Here is an 18,177-nt window from a genome sequence, read left to right as displayed (position 1 = left end):
CCGTAGCAAATTTCCTTTGTTTGGTGACTGACTGAATATTGATGATTTTACAGTGCCAGTCATTACATCCTGTCCTGCATCTTTATTATTATCCTTTGTTTCCTCCTATCCCCCCTGACTACTTCTCTCCCATTTTTCTTGGTGCTGAGTTTTAATTTCATGCCTCCTGCTCTGGCATCGGGTCCTCTATTGAGTGCCAGGATGGCTTTGCGACACACAGCTTACCAGCTTCCTCCGGGGAATAGGGGGGGTGGGGTGGGGGCCACTCTTTCTGACACACAGGCATAAACGCACACAGACGCAAATGTGCAGGCTGTTAGCCCCTGGGCTGTGCATCGGCATCCATGCAGAACTCATGGCAATAAAACCATCCAGAAAGTTGATTTGGAGAACACACAAAGACACATGCTGTCAGAGAGGGGATCATACAAGCGAGCGCAGCGGCGTGCTGGCTCAACTTAGACTTCTGAAGAACAAAAAGCCACTGTTTTTCCCATGAATCTATCATATCTGTCTTTTCTGAAGGTGCTGGCCTCATCTGGTTGGCCGCAGCAGTTTATGCTAACTGTCCTGGCATGCTTTCATTACTGAACACAGATGCGTTGCAGCTCTGGGGAGTAATCAGTCTTTATGCTAATGATTGTGGATGATGATCGATGTGCTTCCACCTCCAGTGTGTGGCTCTCCAGAGGCAAAAAAAATATTTTTCTCATGTAGGAATATAGTTATCATCAGATTCTCTTTGTAAAGACTCCAGAATATGTTGACATATTCTATCTTATTGTTAAATTTGAACAAAGTGACTCGAGTATCTGCATACGAGAGGGTGTTTGTCCACCTTCCTAACCTCTGCAGGGCTTTATTAGCCCAGAGAGCAGACTTTTCCCCTGTCTCTTCCTTATCTTCTGAGAATTGCAGATCTCATCTGCCGCTCTAGGCTGGCCACTCATTAAAGAACACAGCCTGAGGCCATATGAGACACTTTTGAAATATTTTAAGCAATGCTAGACGGTAACGAATGGTAGAAAAGTCGAACGGACGTTCGGCGTCTCCTCTTAATGTCTGAAGGAGTGAAATAAAAAAAGTATCACAAAGAGTCGAGAGGAAACAATACAAAGATTTCACGGCAGATGTCTTTCATTTGAAGAAAGTGATCTAATGAGAACTGTTTATTAATTCATACCAAATGCAAGAAGCAACTGCAAACTCTTGGAGGCCACGGTCGGAGATAATTCACACTCGTGAGCTAAATGAATCTCCTTTGTCACTCTGCAGCGGTACTGAGGTTCACTTCACTCGCCGCCCTGCCGGTGTTGCATGCGGGCTCTCAGTTTCAGAGGATGCGGGTGTTACTGAGTAGCAGAGGACAGAGGAAAGGTCCGGAGCAGGCAGTGGTGTCGATTGTTTGCCTCTCAGAGCGACTCCCACCCAGCGAAGCACAGCTGGGACCTGCCTAATGGTGCTCTCCCTCCTCCGCCAGCCTCGATCAGACAAACACTCCGCACGAACGGACTCTTGAGGCTTGGTCACAATTTCTACTTGGTACCTTTTGCCTCCTTCACCAACCAGTAGCTCTGCAGTGTCTGACCTTGCTTTGATCACAGAACATATCAAGAGTCATCAATAAAGCACTGACACTGCCATGGGTTATCTTCATGATAGCCCCGTGTAATATTCATGAAAGGTCCCGATAGTGTCAAAGACCCTGCAGCTGTTTATCCAGGTGTCAGAGGAAGGAAGCGTTACCATCTATGACCCATTCATACAAACGGGACAGCACACAACCAGAAGCTAACCTTAAAATGCTCCACCCATGTAATGGGCTGTCTGGATCTGGTCATGCAGATAAGCAAGCACATGGACGCACATCCCCAGATACCCCAGAATGAATAACGGAAGAAGTTTAGATGGTGGAAACCTTCTGTTTGCTGAGCAGACATGCGTAAATAGAGAGAGATGGCAAGAGAATAAAGGGTAATAGAAAGGAGCTGAGTGCAGCGATAGGAGCACCAGAGGTCTGACATGATTCCGATTACGCTGGACTCTTGCATCTGTGTTTGTGCTGCCAGAGATAAGCTGATTTGTGTCCGGGATGGACGGTTGACTTGATGTCGGCCTCGATGCAGCCTTCTCATACATCAGAGCACGGGAGGCAGTAAAGGTGAGAGGAAAGGGCCTTTGTTGTTGTCATTTCACATTCATGGTCGAACTCAATCACCTCCCGCTGCAACAGTGAATATTTATCTGATATATCAGTAGGAACTGACGCGTTTCCTTCTGTTGGGCTTCATGGATGTCAGACTAAAGGCTCTGGACTGTGTTAGCAACTTTGGACTGGCCTCAAATTTAGATTTCATTTGAGAGAGGAGACCCAAAATGAAAAGGTGGATACTCTGTCCGCCTTCATTGGTGTGTTCTTCTCCGCTGCTGATACATTCCATGTGTGATGTGACTTCTGGAGCTTTAAGGACGGTGTGGTTTTGCTCTCAATTACAGCGAGTCTGGGCGATTGAACAGACTGCCCAGAAAACACGAGAATATGATCCACACAGGAGATTGTATTAGAAGAATGTGTGTAAAAATGGACGACGTGACCTCTGCTAAATGATGTCACCAGTTCAAAGTGGGAGAGTCTGTGTTTTGTTTAATGGTTTCCCTTTTTGTACAGAGGAAGGAACTGGTGATGCATCATCTCAGTCAATTATGTCAATGGACACCATCCATCAATCCACTGCACCTCCTTTGAATGCGTCTCGGTGTGGAGTGAAACGCCTCCCGACCACGTGCACCTCAGTGAAAGTCGTCTGGTCTGGTATCAGTCGCCTGTGGTTAGCTGTGCTGGATCCATCGTCATGGCACCACAATAAATCTGACCTCAAACAAGTGTTTTTTTCTTTTCCCCCAGGAAATGCTGTCATCCGATCTTTACGATCAGATTTCCACTTTCTCGCTAACCTGCCATTCACGCAGAGACATCTTTAATTAGTTTAGTAGGACCACACACTGTGTGTGTCCGTGTGTGTGTGTATGAGAGTAAGAGCAAGTTACTCCCGCTTGATTTTGCCAACTTCCTTTTCCTTTTTTTTTCTTTACCTACTCATTGCAAAGCATTAGTCCGATCCAGAAAAATGCTTTTGGGACGGCATTATTTCTGGCTTATTTGAGCCCTCCGGCTGATGCAAAGGTGGTAATAGTAGTAATAATAGACCTGTTGGGGGGTATGTTTCCCTCACCCCCTCTCTCCTTTCATCTGCTCTTCTCACACTTTTTCTTCCATTGTCCAGCAGGTAGACAGCGTGATGGATGGACAGGGCTTAGCTGCAGCCCTGCTTAAAGCGCTGCCACCGTACACCCAGGTGTCAGCCGATAGCGCCCGTGAGCGTCGTCCGTGATTGATGCCGCTCAGCGCCGCTCCGCCATTCAGCCTGACTGCCCGTGAAAGGCTCAGACTCGCTCAGAAACACAAGTAGACATAATGGCAGCGGGAAATTGGGGTGGATTGAGAGCCCTTCTTTTTTTTTTCTTTTATTTGCTGCCCGGGTGGCAGAAAAGTGCAGAGCCAAACGTGCACACTCGTATGGGATTTTAAAGCCTGCATACACATCATGAATCATTTACAGTCAAAGAAGAAATATGAGCAACAGTTGAACTAGTTCGGTCTTGATTCTCGTGTGTGTGTGTGTGCATGTGTGTGAGCCCTCATGTGGGCTTGATAAGTTTTACTGACATTGTGTTTTCTCTTGGTGGTTCCAGTCCAGGGACGCTGCGTGTTTCTCATTGGTTGGCAAGCTGTAGATGATTACAGTGCAGTCCATCCATGAAATCCCGTCACTAAAAAGGAGACAGTTTGTGGACGTGTGTGTATTATGAGAGCGAGGAGCCAAGGTCGTCGAGCCCGCCGCCGTTTTCATGGAGCGAATACATCCTGGGCCCTATTCATCCGGGTCCACTCATGGTGTCCCTTTCAGCCTCGAGGTGGTTAAAACGTAGAGGCCTAGCGGTTAAAAATGAGACGCCGCCGCTCATTTCCCAAAGTTCCGCATAAATAAAGAGGAGATTCGGCCGCTGAGGAGGGAGACTGAAGGGGAGCGGCGAGCAGCTCCGCTCCATCGCTTCTGCCAGTTTCTTGTGACATTTTCGGAGAGGAAAAACAGATCTACAAAGATAAACAGATGCTGTTGAATTATGCTGCCGTCGACATCAGTGCAGTGTTTGATTTTCATTAGTGTTCTTCATCCAGCCTATATTTAGTCCTAAAAAGTGAGGAGGCTGACTCTTGGGGGGTGGGGGATGATTATTCCTAGACCAGCCTGTTTATTTCTCTCTGTAAAAGAAGCCCTGTCTCTTCCCACCAAGCTCCATCGTCCGTCCTCTGATCTGGACGGCGAGGGGACAGGACAGACGTCCAACCCCCTCCACATGTCTGCGTGTGTCCTCTCACTATCCCCACATGTTCATTTGCGTGTGCACACATTTTCAAGTGTGGTTTTTGGCCTCTGTGACGATCATTGTAATCACCATGTCGATAGCCACGACGGGTGTCTGGCTCAGTTGTCCTGGGCTGCCCGGCGGTAACGGAACAATGGGGGGGGGGGGTAGGAGAGGGAAAGTGAAGCGAGACGCAGCTCAGAGGCATGTTTATCATAATGAAGGTGCAGAGAGGAAGAAATGAACGGATGGGGGTGAGAAAGGAGGAGAGGAGTCAGTCGCTCTCTGCAGGCCACACAAAGAGACAGACAAACATGCCTGCATGCTGGCAAGTGGCCAAATATCTGGCAGCCTGAATCCATACTCCATCTCAACCCCCCACCCTGAACACCTCGTCTCCTACCTGATGCTCCTCGATTCTCTTTGCCTCGTCCAAACACTCGATGCGTATGAATGAAAGGCAGGAATTCCGAACAAAGACTTGAAAGTGCGATTTTTGAGGGTTACCATGCAGCGAGTGACGGCTGTTATCGTGGCGGATTTTTCACTGACAGACGTCCCCGACTCGTCTGTTTCGCGTCCCGTTTTACACTATCTGCGGCCGCGTTTAAGTGGCCTGCAGGGGCTTTTTTAGAAGCTCTTTCATCATCGTTAACCTTCCTGGAACTGTTCTGGTGTCTGCTCAGAGGAGTGCGCCTCATGCGTGGGGACAGTCGGGTTACGGGTTTTCAGGCCTGTGATGCGTAAGGGGGTTATGTTATGGATCAAATATGATTAAACCAAGAAAGTTTTGGAGGCTCAGAACTGTTTCCCATGTGTATGTGTGGGTGTGTGTGTGTGTGTGTGTGTGTGCCTTCTTGTGAGGGTTTTATTTTAATGGTAAAGGCAGGAAAACAAGTAGTTAGCAGTTAGCGGCAGCACACTGCCATTCTTTCAGCAACCTTCACACACCTCATTAACCCTCCTAATGAGAATGTAATCAGCCACACTCCCCGTTTTGTCTTTCTGTCTTATTCTGCTGCTGTAAACGGAGAAAGAGAATCAAGTGCATTCAGCTGGGATAAACACTCCGCTATCATAAGATCCAGTCAAGTAATCAAGAAAACAAACACTTTTTAGACTCGCACTGGAGTAAATGTTCTGGCGCCTAAATGGTGTAACTTTTAGGATTGTTTTTTTTGGGGGGGGGTTGCTAAAGTGTATTTTTATATCCTAAATATAAAAAAAGCCAGTATTCTTTTCTAGTGGAGCTTGAACCTTTTGACGTGCACGGTAGAGCGGGCTCCGTTCTCAGCGGCGTTTCGCTGGAGGCGCTTATGACATCGTCGCAGTATGAAAGGAGCAATTGTTGTTTATGTTTTGATTCGTGCATTCGTGCATTAGAGGTTGACTGTTGCTCAACCGCGAAGAACGGCGCAGTGGAGACTCTTGCCACAAGCTGTCTGTCAGCGCAGTGGTTCTGCTCCTGCGGCCTCCCCAGAAACTCCCAGAGAACAGTTTTGCTGACTGCAGTCCGCCGTTGGAACCGTGATTATCAAGCGTTGAAAATGGTGCCAATCGGTTGCCGCTGCCTTTTGTGGCTGGTGGAATCCGAGACGGCCACAGTAGGTGTTTTGTGAATTTCCAGGGAGCGTTTTAGCTGTGTACAGTGTGCCGAGATAGAGATCGCAGGTTAATGACGTGAATCAGACAGGAACCAGACATTCGCTTCAGCATGTGGTTAATCTGCAGACCCAGGCGCCTTCAGCGATGGCTGATAGGATTGTTAATTATTTCAAATACGAGTCCTTTTGTAATCTGTCGTTCGGCAATTTACGCCGAAGCCATTGTTTGAGGTCTGAGCACAGTCGCAACTTCAAAAGTGCCCTGCCGCTGTGGGCTACAGGCCGCAGCTCCGGCGGCGAGGACACACCTGAAACCATGTGTGTCACCTCATCATTAGGGCCACAAAGGGAATGAACTGCGAGCGACGTCACCTAAAGGGAGCCAGGCGACGTTAATGAACTCTCTGCCCACTTAAAGGTGCGCAGCGCATTAGGGCAAATGCGTAGCAGGTCGCCGCCACTTTTGCTCAGGCCGCCATTGGTTCACACACCTGTAATGAAAGAGGGCTGGTTGTCGTGCTGTGAGCAGGAAATAAGGAAACAGAAAAGGTTTGGGTTTGACATCATTAATCTGTGAGCAGCCAGGGGGCTCCTGGAGCGGGAGCAGCCGCGCTACAGTAAAGTCTTCATTACACTGTAATAAGTCCATAGAGGAGGGTTAACAGTTGCTCTGGTGGTTTCCATGACTCCTTCCACCCTAATCGCGGTTAGTGACATCTGGAGATTACCCTGCTGTCCCAGACACTGAACCAGGATCTGCTCCTGAAACACTCTGGCCGAGACAGTCGCGTTTCAGCCGCTTTGGGAAACAGATGCCTTTCCTCTCAAGAAAGGCTCGGAAATTTCTAAAGCTCAGTTCAGTGATGGATGTTTTATCGTTTTTGCTGTAGCCTGGAGAGTTTGGTGGCTAATAGGTGTCTTTGTGGTCACCGGTTTCACATAGATGTGTCTGTTTGTGAAATAAAAACTTTACATTTAAACTATTCAGAAACGGCAAACACGCACTCACTGACACGCACACACTGAGTCAGGACTGATCTTAGAAAATACCACTGAGGGGCAACCACAGACTGTGTAAAATACAGCATGGTCTCCCACAGAAATGTCCTTTTTGCCATTTTAAGAATGTGTAAATGCAGAAAATGTCACGTTGCTAAATTTAATATCGCTCTGGCTCCTGCAGGAGTCAAACCCATCAATAAATCCTTGAGGGAGAGAAAAGAGTGCAGACTCCAAACCATGACCACTGTGATTATTCTATTATAATTGACAGAGGAGAGAACAATCTAGGCAAACGCAATATGAGTAAATAGGAGTATGACAGACTTTCTGGCACTGCCTTTTGCATCATTTAGTGCTATCGTGGGACTTTTTTGGGAAATCTTTATCCCAGTTTGCAGCTACAACCCGACCTCCCAGAACACCAACATCGAATCAAACAGAACTCTGATTGGGGAAAAAATGGATCCATGTAGCCAATCCTGTTATGGTTTACTATTGGGATTTGGGAAGGGGGGGGCTTACAGTCTGCAAATTCCACCTTTAATTTTAGCAGTTGCACACAGAGGTGAGCATTTTGATGTCTTTACATTCCAGCCTCTCATGGCTGTCTCCATTTCTCTGACTTACCTGCTCTACTGTAGTCTTTGGCACTCCAACAATATCCTTTCTTGTCAGAACTCGAGAGCGAACACACGCAGGCAGACTCAAATCCATTCAGCTCTCCTGCCAGATGTCCAGGGGCGACGTATGAACGGCGTTAGTGAAGCTACAGTGTCTGTTTTACTGTTACTGGTAGTGTGCAGGCGGGGGGGAGGGGAGGGGTGAGGGGAAGGTAAAGACATTTTTGTCATCACAAAGTTGGTCCAGGTAGACCAGAGAGCATTCCTCCAGCATGGAGCCACTCTGATAAGAGGCACCAATATAGCCCCGGTAGCGGTCTGACTCCGCTTTCAACTGCTTTTTTTATTTTTTTTGCCTGAGATAAGAATGCAGGAGCTGCAGGGAGCACATTTTCGGGCACGAGTGCAGACAGGAATTTGGTTTTGATGTTCGGGATATGTTGCTGCAAAATATCTCAGACTGACAGAATTGTAATAACAGATATGATTGTTGTCTAATTGCAGAAATGGCCTGTTTATCTTGATGATAGCTTATGATACTGAGGTTCCTGAGAGGACAAACTTATAAATCCTGGGTGACAAAATTAGAATCTATCATTAGAAAGAATGTTTGTCTTCTCTTTAAACAAAAGCCACTGAAGGGAGTATGGCATTGTCACGGGATCCTCACTCTGAATATATGAATATGAAACACTAGACAATAGTAGGAAAACAACAAAACAGCTTCAGGCCTTACGATAAACAAGACAACGCACATTCAGTTTTTTAATTTACTCTAATTGCAGTGGCCCGCATCATGACGCGTTAATTGCTTCTACCACCCGGTTCGTAAGGGAGGTTGCACAACGCAGGCCTCTGGGTCTTGTTTTGTGACTCATTTTTATTGTCATAGTTGAAACAATATGAGAAAATTTGTTCCCGAAATCTTCCCATGGAAGGTGAACCAGCGGGGACCCCATATGTGATCGATCACGGGAAATAATTCAGTTGAAAACACGATCCAGTTTTAAACATTAACCACGGTGTGTGGCGACTCTGCCTGTGTGTGAGTGTGTATGATGGGAATGTGTGTTGTGGTGTACGATAAACTCTGAATAAGCAGAGAATGGCTGAGTAGTGCTGTTTGGATGGTGGTATTTTCAGCCTCGACCACAAGTGCTGTGTTAACGTCTGTCCGAGCTGAGGGAGCCCTCAGCGTGCGTGCGTGCGTGCGTGCGTGTGTGTGTGTGTGTGTGTCCATTTCCCTATTGGCTGTGGATTTGAGCAATGGTGGCTCCATTTAAATGACAGTCGACTGTTGCTGATTTAAACAATTTTTATATTTATCCCCCGCCCCCAACCACAGCCGGTATTATTTGCGCTGTAGCGTCCGGTGAATGCTCCCCATCACGGGGTTAACGAGGAGCCCTGCCCCGGTGCTCGTTTTGCTGGTGCGTGCTCAGGCTGGGAGCTGAGCACCTTCCACCTTTTTAAAGCACCGAGAACAAACTCCAAACTCCGGTCAGTCTAAGATGAGCTGCCCACTGTTGGCAGAGCTCAGGTAGTTCTGCACCTCCGGGCCTCAGCTAAGCTTGATGAATGTGATAAAGGTGATTTAAACACTGATAAAACTGGTACTGTTCGTTTTATGTGCAACCTTTGTTTCATTTGCAGGGACTTGAGTGAGAACTTCATCCAGTCCATCCCGAGAAAAGCCTTCAGAGGAGCAACAGACATCAAAAACCTGTGAGTTTGCCGCCGCTGCTGGTAGTTTTTTAAATCTCCATCACAGGTAATCACAGTCTTTGAGGTTTTCAGCTACATTTTAGAGCGCTATAATTCAAAAACTGTGAAAAATAGAGCTTGTGTTGCCTCCTGTCATTCAATGTGAGCGTAGCATGCTTATTTATTTTCTTAATCCAGCAAAACATGATGTGCGCGCTGGTATTTGTGTGTGAACGTGTGTTCGCAAGGCTGTAGATCATCTGGGCGCCGTCACACGGAGCTCCACAAATCTTGTAGCAGCCACGATCTACATCAGACATCTGATTAAACGCACTCACATGCAGTCACGCAGATTTATGAGGCGGTATCAGTCATGATGCACAACCAGCAAAGCTCTGCACTCAGTTCCTGGGAGACTCGGGGAATTATAATTTAGCGGAGCCCATTGGAATAAGGTGGCAGAAAGCTGTGCTTTGCTGACCAAGTGTTTCTCTCTGCCTTTCGTGTGCTCTGCAGCCAGCTGGATAAAAACCACATCGGCTGCATCGAGGACGGAGCCTTCAGAGCGATGAGAGGCCTGGAAGTGCTGTAAGTGTTCCCCTGCATCCAAACCCACATTCAAATGCTCCCGTGAAGCCTCTACTTAATTTAAGATATTGTTTTTGCCCCAACAATACCTTCAGAGAGGACATTTAATTAGTCCGGCGCCGGTTATGACAGAATCCCCCCACAGATGACAGGCCGGGGGGGGCTACATCATGGAGACCATTAGCTCATTCTTCAGCACATTTGCCATCAACACCCACCCACTCCTGTCTCCATCTATTCCCCATCCAGCCACACTGGGCTTTGGCCAATTTGATCAAAAACCCAGCTCTCCGCCTCACGTGCACGTTCTTCCATCAACAACAGCAAAGTCAATTAATCAACTCTTGTCAAAAAGCATAATCGGGGTCCTCGGCGGAGCTCCCCACCTGGAACAATGGAGCACAGCAGCGCATGTGGAAGGACAAAAAGCATCGCGACAGACTGACAGACTCGTCATTTGCCAGCGAGAGGCTTTTGTTATTGTGTTTGTTGGGTGTTCCAGGGGGTGGGGAGGGGGGGAAAAAGCCATTATGGCGACTTTCACGGCACGGATGGGTTGCAGATGTATCGATAGAGTTGTCATAATGGTGCAGTGGGGGTTGGGGGGGGTTGTTTTCGTGGGGGTCTTTTGTGGATAAGTTTTATGGAGGAGGAGGACAGGTTACAAAAGAGGCGGGGGTGGGGCTGGGGTTATTAAGCTGATTGAAACTACCTGATTTTCTGGCTGCAGCTGAGGCCCGGGGTTTGAGGGGAACCACGTGCGCACGAGCGCGAAGCCCCGCTCGCACCTCATCTCGAGGAGGCCTGTGATCGTGCCTGTGCACGCACATTTGCATGCATGGCTGTAGATGTGTGTGGGAGGTGCGAGGGGTTCCCATCTGTGTGGAACGAGGTGTTATATTCCCGATGGGATGCCACGAAGAGAAAGATCAGTGGAGGGGGGGGGGGGCGTTCAAAAAGAGGCAGGGACAAAGGCGAATCAACGCTTTTAGAAGAATTCTTCCACTCCACAGCGCCACCTATGTAATTTTTGTTTCATCTTCTCCCCCCAGAACACTGAACAACAACAACATCAGCAGCATCCCTGTTTCCAGCTTCAACCACATGCCCAAACTACGAACCTTGTAAGTCACATTTTCCTCTTCCTCTCCAGACCAAAAGGTCTTTAAAATGACTCAGAACTGCGGCCCCCTATACATCAAGGTTTTTGACGGCCTATATGATCTGAGGGGGCATGAATGTCATTCCAGGCCGTCTTTGGGAGGCGGCCATAGCCACAGACCTCCACAGGAGGGTCGTAACAATGCCAGGGGCCATTATCCCCTCCATCTAAAGCGCACACAGCAGTAATTGGCTGAGATGGACGCAAATCATCCCCCAAAACCTATTTTGTAATTTGCGTTGTGTGTGATTACTAAATCTGAAGTGAAAGTAATTTCGGCTCCAAAAGCCGTGACTCCGTGCGGTGAAACCGTTGGGGTTTCTTTGCGTCCAGAGGGGGTTATATTGTACCGTTTTTCTGTTTCTGTAGCGTGCAGAATGGGTCCGCGCACGTGGTGTTCGCAAGTTAGTATACATGCCCCGGAGGTCAACCACAGCACAGCAAAAGTTATTATGGACAGTCAGGACATTCCAGAAATGCCATGTAAAATACTGGGTTCAAAAGTGCTTCTCCTTTATGGAAGCTACCATTTACGGTCCTCAGACCCCGCAGCGTGTCATTTGGAGCCTGGAGGCATTTGATCGGGCCAGTTTTTCCAAGAGTAGATGCTTTTAGCGCATCCCCGCTCATATTTCATTTGGCCTCTTTTAACAGCCGCCTCCATTCCAACAACCTGCACTGCGACTGTCACCTGGGCTGGTTGGCGCAGTGGCTCCGGCAGCGGCCCACGGTGGGGCTCTTCACCCAGTGCACGTCCCCTGCTGAGCTCAGAGGCCTCAATGTGGCCGAGGTGCAGAAACACGAATTCAGCTGCTCAGGTAAGAGTTGCCTTCACTCATTTACACGTCTGTTGTTACAGCAAAAGCGCGTGCCCCCCCCCCATTTGTGCCTGGTCACCACCTGACAGCTCCTTCGCCCCCTGGGCAGCCCTGCGGCTTTTTTCAGGCCCTTTCATGTGTCTTCACTTTTCCGGAGTTGGCGAGCAGATTCCCAGGCAGAGCAAAAGCCCCCCTAATTCGTAGCCCCTCACCTTCCCCTACAAGGATTATTGTGGCTTTGAACTCGCTGGTTTCTCTCCGGCAGACTGAGAACGCACGTGCGTGTGGGTGTGGCGCGGCGCGTTTTTAGGATTATCATATCAGGAAAATGGGAAAAACAGCATGAGAACCTCCACTCCCCACAAGGCCATCTCGCTCTCCACGCCAGCTGCGACGGCTGTTTGTGTCTCTGTCTGAGTGCACGTGCGTGTGTGCGCGCGCGTGTTCGCATCTCTTCATGGTTTGTGATTTTTACGCAGCCATACAGCGTGACAGCACAGATCATTAACTATTCATCTCCCATGGAAAGCGTGGGAGTCTATTTCTTCCTGTTGCAAACTGCAGAGAAGGGGGGCGAAACTTTAGGCTCCGGTAGGAAGCAAATACTGAAAGTTTGGATGTCGTGCGGTTCGGGCCAGTATTAGCCTAAAGCATCGTAGCATTTATGGAGCCATTCCTTCTTTTCAGAGGATTGCAGCACCCGTTCCCAGTGCCTGGATACAACAGTCTGCAGGAGGGAAACAAACATTGATGAAACCATTAATGCTTCTCTGCCTCTGTAGCATGAACGAGTGACCAGAAGTTGAACTCCCAGAGAAAGGATTAGTCGAGACCAGTTCGCTGGTGCACACGCGCGCTTCCATCTAACCTCCGTGTATTAGCATCTTTTTTGTATCCTCCAAATTGGGTTGCTGCGTGTTTGGGATGTGCCGGGTTTGCTTTGTGTCCAGGCCACCTGCAGGGGATTTGGGATGGGGCGGCACTGTATCTGGGAGAAAAAAAAGGGGGAAATGTTGTGAAATGTAGAAAGGAAGCTGGACAGTGTGTTATCTGCTGTTGCATCATGACTGATTGCCTCCGACTCCCAGTTTTTCCAACAGAAAGTGGCTCAGTAGTGGCCTTTTTAGCAGCAATAAGCATCATTTTCTGCCCGTTATTAACGGAAAAGTACGACATTTTTCCCCGGCAGCTCCAGCCATTAAACATTTCGACTGATCCAAACCCTAAATATGGGGCTCATTATTTTCCTAGAAAAACACATCTAGGTGAAAACACACTGACTTTTTTTTATCCCTTCACTTCTAATTAGCCATGAGCAGGACTAAGAGACAGGGTTTGTTTTTTTTATTTTGCTGCCTGTGGCCACAGAACATTTCTGAATATGTGGTTAGCTCCGTTCACAAGAACACAACCAGTTTTCTCCCTTTTCCTCCTTTTTTTGAGCAAAACAGCTGACTGAGTTGATGATTAGTATGAAAGGTTTGTTAGAAGCTCCTTGTGGCCCTTTAGCCTTACGTGACAAACAGTTAATGATGAGTATTGTGTTTTCTGTTCCCAGGAACTAAATATAAATATTAAAGGGGAGAGAATTTGCGGACACAATTATTTTCTGGACAGGAATTTGCTGAAGGATCAAACTGGGACGAAAGCTGTGAAAACATTTTGAAATGATAAGAAAGATGAGTTAGAGGGATGTCGTGTGCAAAAGGCTGTGAGCAAACAGACGGGAGGTAATAGGTCGCAGTCAGTCCCGGAGATAAGAGGACAGAGAGGCTGATAATAAGGAAGCTAAATGGGAGCAGACAGAGCAGCCAGGCGAGAGGGGAGTGACAGAAAGGTGAAGGAAATAAAACAGGGAATGATGGGACGATAAAGACTGATGGAGATGGCGGGTGGGAGAGGACGGGGGTAAGGCAGCAGGGGATGAGCACACATCAAACAGCTTCACCACCAAGTATACCTGTCAGAGAGCTGTCATTGTTAAGGCTGCTCCAGCTGTGCTCTGCACTCTCCCTGATCCCAGGCCTGTCAAATACGCCATGTTGGATCAGAAGGGAGTTCTTTTCTGCCCTGCACCCGATCCCAGATCTGTCAGCGCTCTTCCAGCCTAGATCACAGGGCCTCAGATCACATGGGCTGAGCGATTGTGCCATTGTTTATTCACACTCCGGAGGATTTTGTTGTGTTTGCACGATTCCCTGATCTGTCAAAGCATCGTAACCCTTCAGGTAATCGATCATCAATGGCTCCATACACGAAATCTGACATCAAACATTTTGTTTCTGGCTCAACAATGCGAGAGTCTGAGCCAGTGATTTCACGGTAAAACACGCCGTTTGGCAGCGAAGTGTCTCTCTGTTTAGGGAGTGCATGTTTTTTGTTTTTTTTCTGATGCTAACTTTCACCATCACTCATTCCATCTTCCCCTCCCTGGCTCCCCCGCCCCACCCCCACCCCCCACCCCCAGCTCTCCCTCGCCAGCATTTTCCACACAGGCAGAGCAGATAGATAGGAAAGTAATCAAATATTCATGGTTTGAAACTTGGACTAGTATTGCTGTGTAAATGAGGCCATTTAAAAGTCTGTTTTATTCATTTTATCTGGGTTAGAAACACACACGCGTACACACACTCGCATGGGCGCGCACGCACAGTGGCGTATCTTTGACAGCGCCGCCGCTATTTAGGCAGGTATCGAGAGACGCTCTGATGGGTTGCGGGTTTGGGTGCTCTTGCTCTATATGCAAATTGAAAAGTTGAAGTGTTTTACAACAAACGAGGAGGAGGGGGATCTAAAGCTGAATGTGCAGAATGGCATCAATTCCACCCAGAGAACGCAGACTCAGGAGGAAGATTTCCAACGAGATCAATGGTTGTTATTGGGAGGCCTTCAATCGCCGCTCCGCCTCTATTATTCATGTCTTTCTCCTCTCGATATCCTGTGGCACGCCTTTGATAAATAACCTAGATTTTTGCCCATTGATTCTCAAGGATGTATGGTTTTACAATAAAGTCAGAATGGGGGCGTTTCATGTCTTCCCCTCTCAATGTCAGAATCTCCTTGGGAGCGCGTCTTCATTTGCAATTCAGTTCATCAATCACAGCGGATTGATGCTGTTAACAGCGGCGGAAGAGCTGCTCATTGTCAGTCGCATCCCATGATCCCTGCTCAATCCTGCGCTCCCTCCCCCACCAGATCCACTGGCGCTCGCGCACCTGTGTGAGTTTTTACATTCCCCTCCTGATATTTCCCCCCCCCTCTCTCTCTTTATTTCCAGGCCACCAGGAGTCCTTCGCCACGCAGGCGTGCAGCGTCGGCGGGGGCTCTTGCCCCGCCATGTGCACGTGCAGCAACAACATCGTGGACTGCAGAGGGAAGGGACTCACGGCCATTCCAGCCAACCTGCCAGAGAGCATGGCTGAGATGTAAGCACCCTGTTTCCTCTGTGGTATCAGCAGCCAGGAGCCTGCGTGCTGTTGTGCAATAGTAAAAAGAGCTCTGGCTCTCACTTGGTTTAATCACTCAAGATCCAGGTACTGTTATGTATGTTTTTTTAAGTAGATATTTTTACAAGGGTATACTTTAATAACTTTCCGTTCGTCCAAATGCAATTACTTGCATTTCCCAGTAGGACAATGTCAGACTCAAACGGTATATAATTGTTTCAACATTTCTCCTAATGTAATCAGTTATAAACACAGCACACCGCTGATCTCATTTGGACCACGTGGGGGCAAAAAGCTCACGTCTGTTTTGGAAAACTTCGGTGGCCCTAAAAAAAAGAGGCAGATGTCAGAAAGATCTGCATCATTATCAGAAGAATTGAACTGTGGTGCTTCAGCCTGCACCTACTGTATGTGACTGTCTTTGGTTTCTCCCTGAGGGTCACCCAGCAGGGGGCCCGACTGCGGACTTAATCCAGATCTTAGACTGGGCGCTCTTATCTGCCGTGAACAACCGCATGCAAGCACTTTCAAAACTCCCCCCCCCCCCCAGTTTATCAGCTCTCCAGCATCTGTCTGGGCTTTAACTGTTTACAGCCCACTGTGATTCTTGGGAATGCGAGGCAGGGCGAGGCGGCGTGCGTTCCAAGCTCAGACAGTATCACAGATTTATGCGAGGAAGCCAGCGGTTGCATTGCGTGTGCAGTTAAGAGGACGCAGTAAGTTTCTAGGTCTTCGGCTCCCCATGAGGTCTGTTTATAAATACCCATCTAGCATGATCCCGTGTTCTCCTACAACCCTGACCCAGTTCTCGTGCCGTCGTGTGCTGGATTTCCTAATTTGGACAAAGTCACACATCTGTGCGTTCCATTTAACCTGAATGACCACCGTCAAATTAAGTCTCTTAAGGTGTGATTAATTCAGCCTCGCAGGTCCTCCCCCCCGTGTTTTATGGTTTGTAGATACTTTCTGTGTCCCACAACTGGGGGGGAGGTGAGACTGATGTGTTTGGACCCTGTAGGCAGTCACCAATGGCAGAACAGGGGAACAGCTGAGGGGCAGCACTGCCGTCCATGCATTTACACACTGGATTCTTTCAGAGGAGATTTTAAAAGCGTCGCCGACCTTCACATCTCCGACCGTGTCCTGCTAATAAACTCTATTCTCACCGGCACATATGTTCCCCCTGCCCTCCACCTCTGCAGCACCTTTACCTGTAGCGGCTCTGAAGCTGAGGGGAGTGTTTGTTCCACGCTCTCTGATATATACGCTGTCTGATAAACCCCCAGGGGGGTCAACAGTAAAAGAATAACTACAGGAAGGGGAGCAGATTTGATCTGAACGTGAAGTTCATTATAAAATCTGTTATACTTATAGCGGGGGGGCTGCTGTGCATCCAGGCCAGCCCCTTGCCTGGCTAATGAGGCGCTCGGAAACTCACACACGCAGACACACACATGCTGCTTTCATTACGGCCAAATCGAAGGCCTGCAACCCCTCGGCCCGGCTCTCCCTTAATGAATGCCAGTGTTGCGTTTAAGGTTGCGAGCTTTCTGCGCTCTGCTCTCGTGAGACCGATTCAACCTAACCGTGACACCAGAGATTATCATGCCCCGTAGTCTTTATCTGCAGTGACTGGACTGAGGAAGAAAACCTCCCTCGTCCACGTTTGACTCGCATCACCTCACAGGCGTAGCGTGGAGACCCACCAGACTCCAGACCCACTCGAACGCTAATGAAAAGGATGAAGATCATTGATTGGGCCGACACAATCAGCCCCTCACACGCACCTGCAGACACCTACAAATGTCCAGTCTGATAAATTGGCCAGGAAGCATCGATCCTCCATTCCGCTGGTGAACAATTGTTTCTCTTTTCTGGAGCGATCAGATGCGACAGTCTCTTCGCTGGTTGTGAGGATCAACTCTTGTACACTTGTCACGGATCTGCCAGGAGCTCGGGCTGAAGAAGACACGATCTGCTGGAGTATTTTCGGGAACGTGTGCAGACGGCGTGTTGGGCGCAGGACTGATTAGTCAGACAGTTTTGTTGGCGAATAAAGTCGGCAGAGTTGCTTGGCCCCGGACGCTGTCCCACGGCGGAGGCAGAGGACCCAGTGTTGTCACTGCTGTAAATTCACAGGCACATTGAGACACACGGACGGAAACAGACGGCGAGAGCAGGAACGCCGCAGGAATTTGTGGTCTGGAATCACCAACATCTGATGTATGTCAGCTACGCTCCTGTACTGCTCCATAAAGGGCCACCCCTTTGAGGGGGGCGGAGGCTTGATTGGAATATTTGGAGAGTTGAACCTGTTAAGTGGCTGTGGTGGATGTGCAACAACAACCCCCCCCCCCATTTCCACAGAAAAGACACACGGTGGACCTGAAATGCTCCTAATAGCATAATGAGTTCTGTGGAACTGGTCCTGCGCCAAGATATCCCACATTTACCAAGACAATAATTGCATCTGTTAACAGTTTGCAGCTTGCTGGGGTTTTTTTCTTTGCGGTGACAAACGTTTTTGTGTTTTTAATAAGAGTGTGTTGCTAAGAACTGGATGACCGCCCCTCGCACAGGCATTGTCCTCCGCTGAGAACCTACGTTTGCTACGGGGCAACCAGACAGGCCCACAGCTGGCCCCCTTTGGGTCCTGCTAAGCCTTGTTAAGGACAGTTTTAAAAGCTGTGAAGTGACCTGCAGATAAACAGCCCCTCTACCAGCGACACCAGGGAATATGTCTGGGACTGAGCCGGGGCCCAAGTAGCAGCCAGTGCCCGAAACACGCAGACACGCATGCCTACA

The 18,177-nt window shown here is 48.6% G+C and overlaps 1 protein-coding gene across 5 annotated transcripts in view; it reads left to right on the top strand.

Annotated features, from left to right (window-relative positions):
* slit1a (slit homolog 1a (Drosophila)) overlaps positions 1-18,177 on the top strand; it is a 64,613-nt gene that overhangs the window by 26,519 nt on the left and 19,917 nt on the right. For all 5 annotated transcript variants that reach the window (XM_029834888.1, XM_011603356.2, XM_011603357.2 and 2 more), the window contains 5 exons: positions 9,308-9,379; positions 9,875-9,946; positions 10,999-11,070; positions 11,763-11,926; positions 15,204-15,351. In XM_029834888.1, coding sequence (XP_029690748.1) covers positions 9,308-9,379; positions 9,875-9,946; positions 10,999-11,070; positions 11,763-11,926; positions 15,204-15,351 — 528 coding nt within the window. The remainder of the gene's footprint in view (positions 1-9,307; positions 9,380-9,874; positions 9,947-10,998; positions 11,071-11,762; positions 11,927-15,203; positions 15,352-18,177) is intronic.

The sequence above is a fragment of the Takifugu rubripes genome, chromosome 4 (genome assembly GCF_901000725.2).
Source record: "Takifugu rubripes chromosome 4, fTakRub1.2, whole genome shotgun sequence".
Taxonomy (NCBI): domain Eukaryota; kingdom Metazoa; phylum Chordata; class Actinopteri; order Tetraodontiformes; family Tetraodontidae; genus Takifugu; species Takifugu rubripes.
This window is presented reverse-complemented; position numbering and strand designations above follow the sequence as displayed.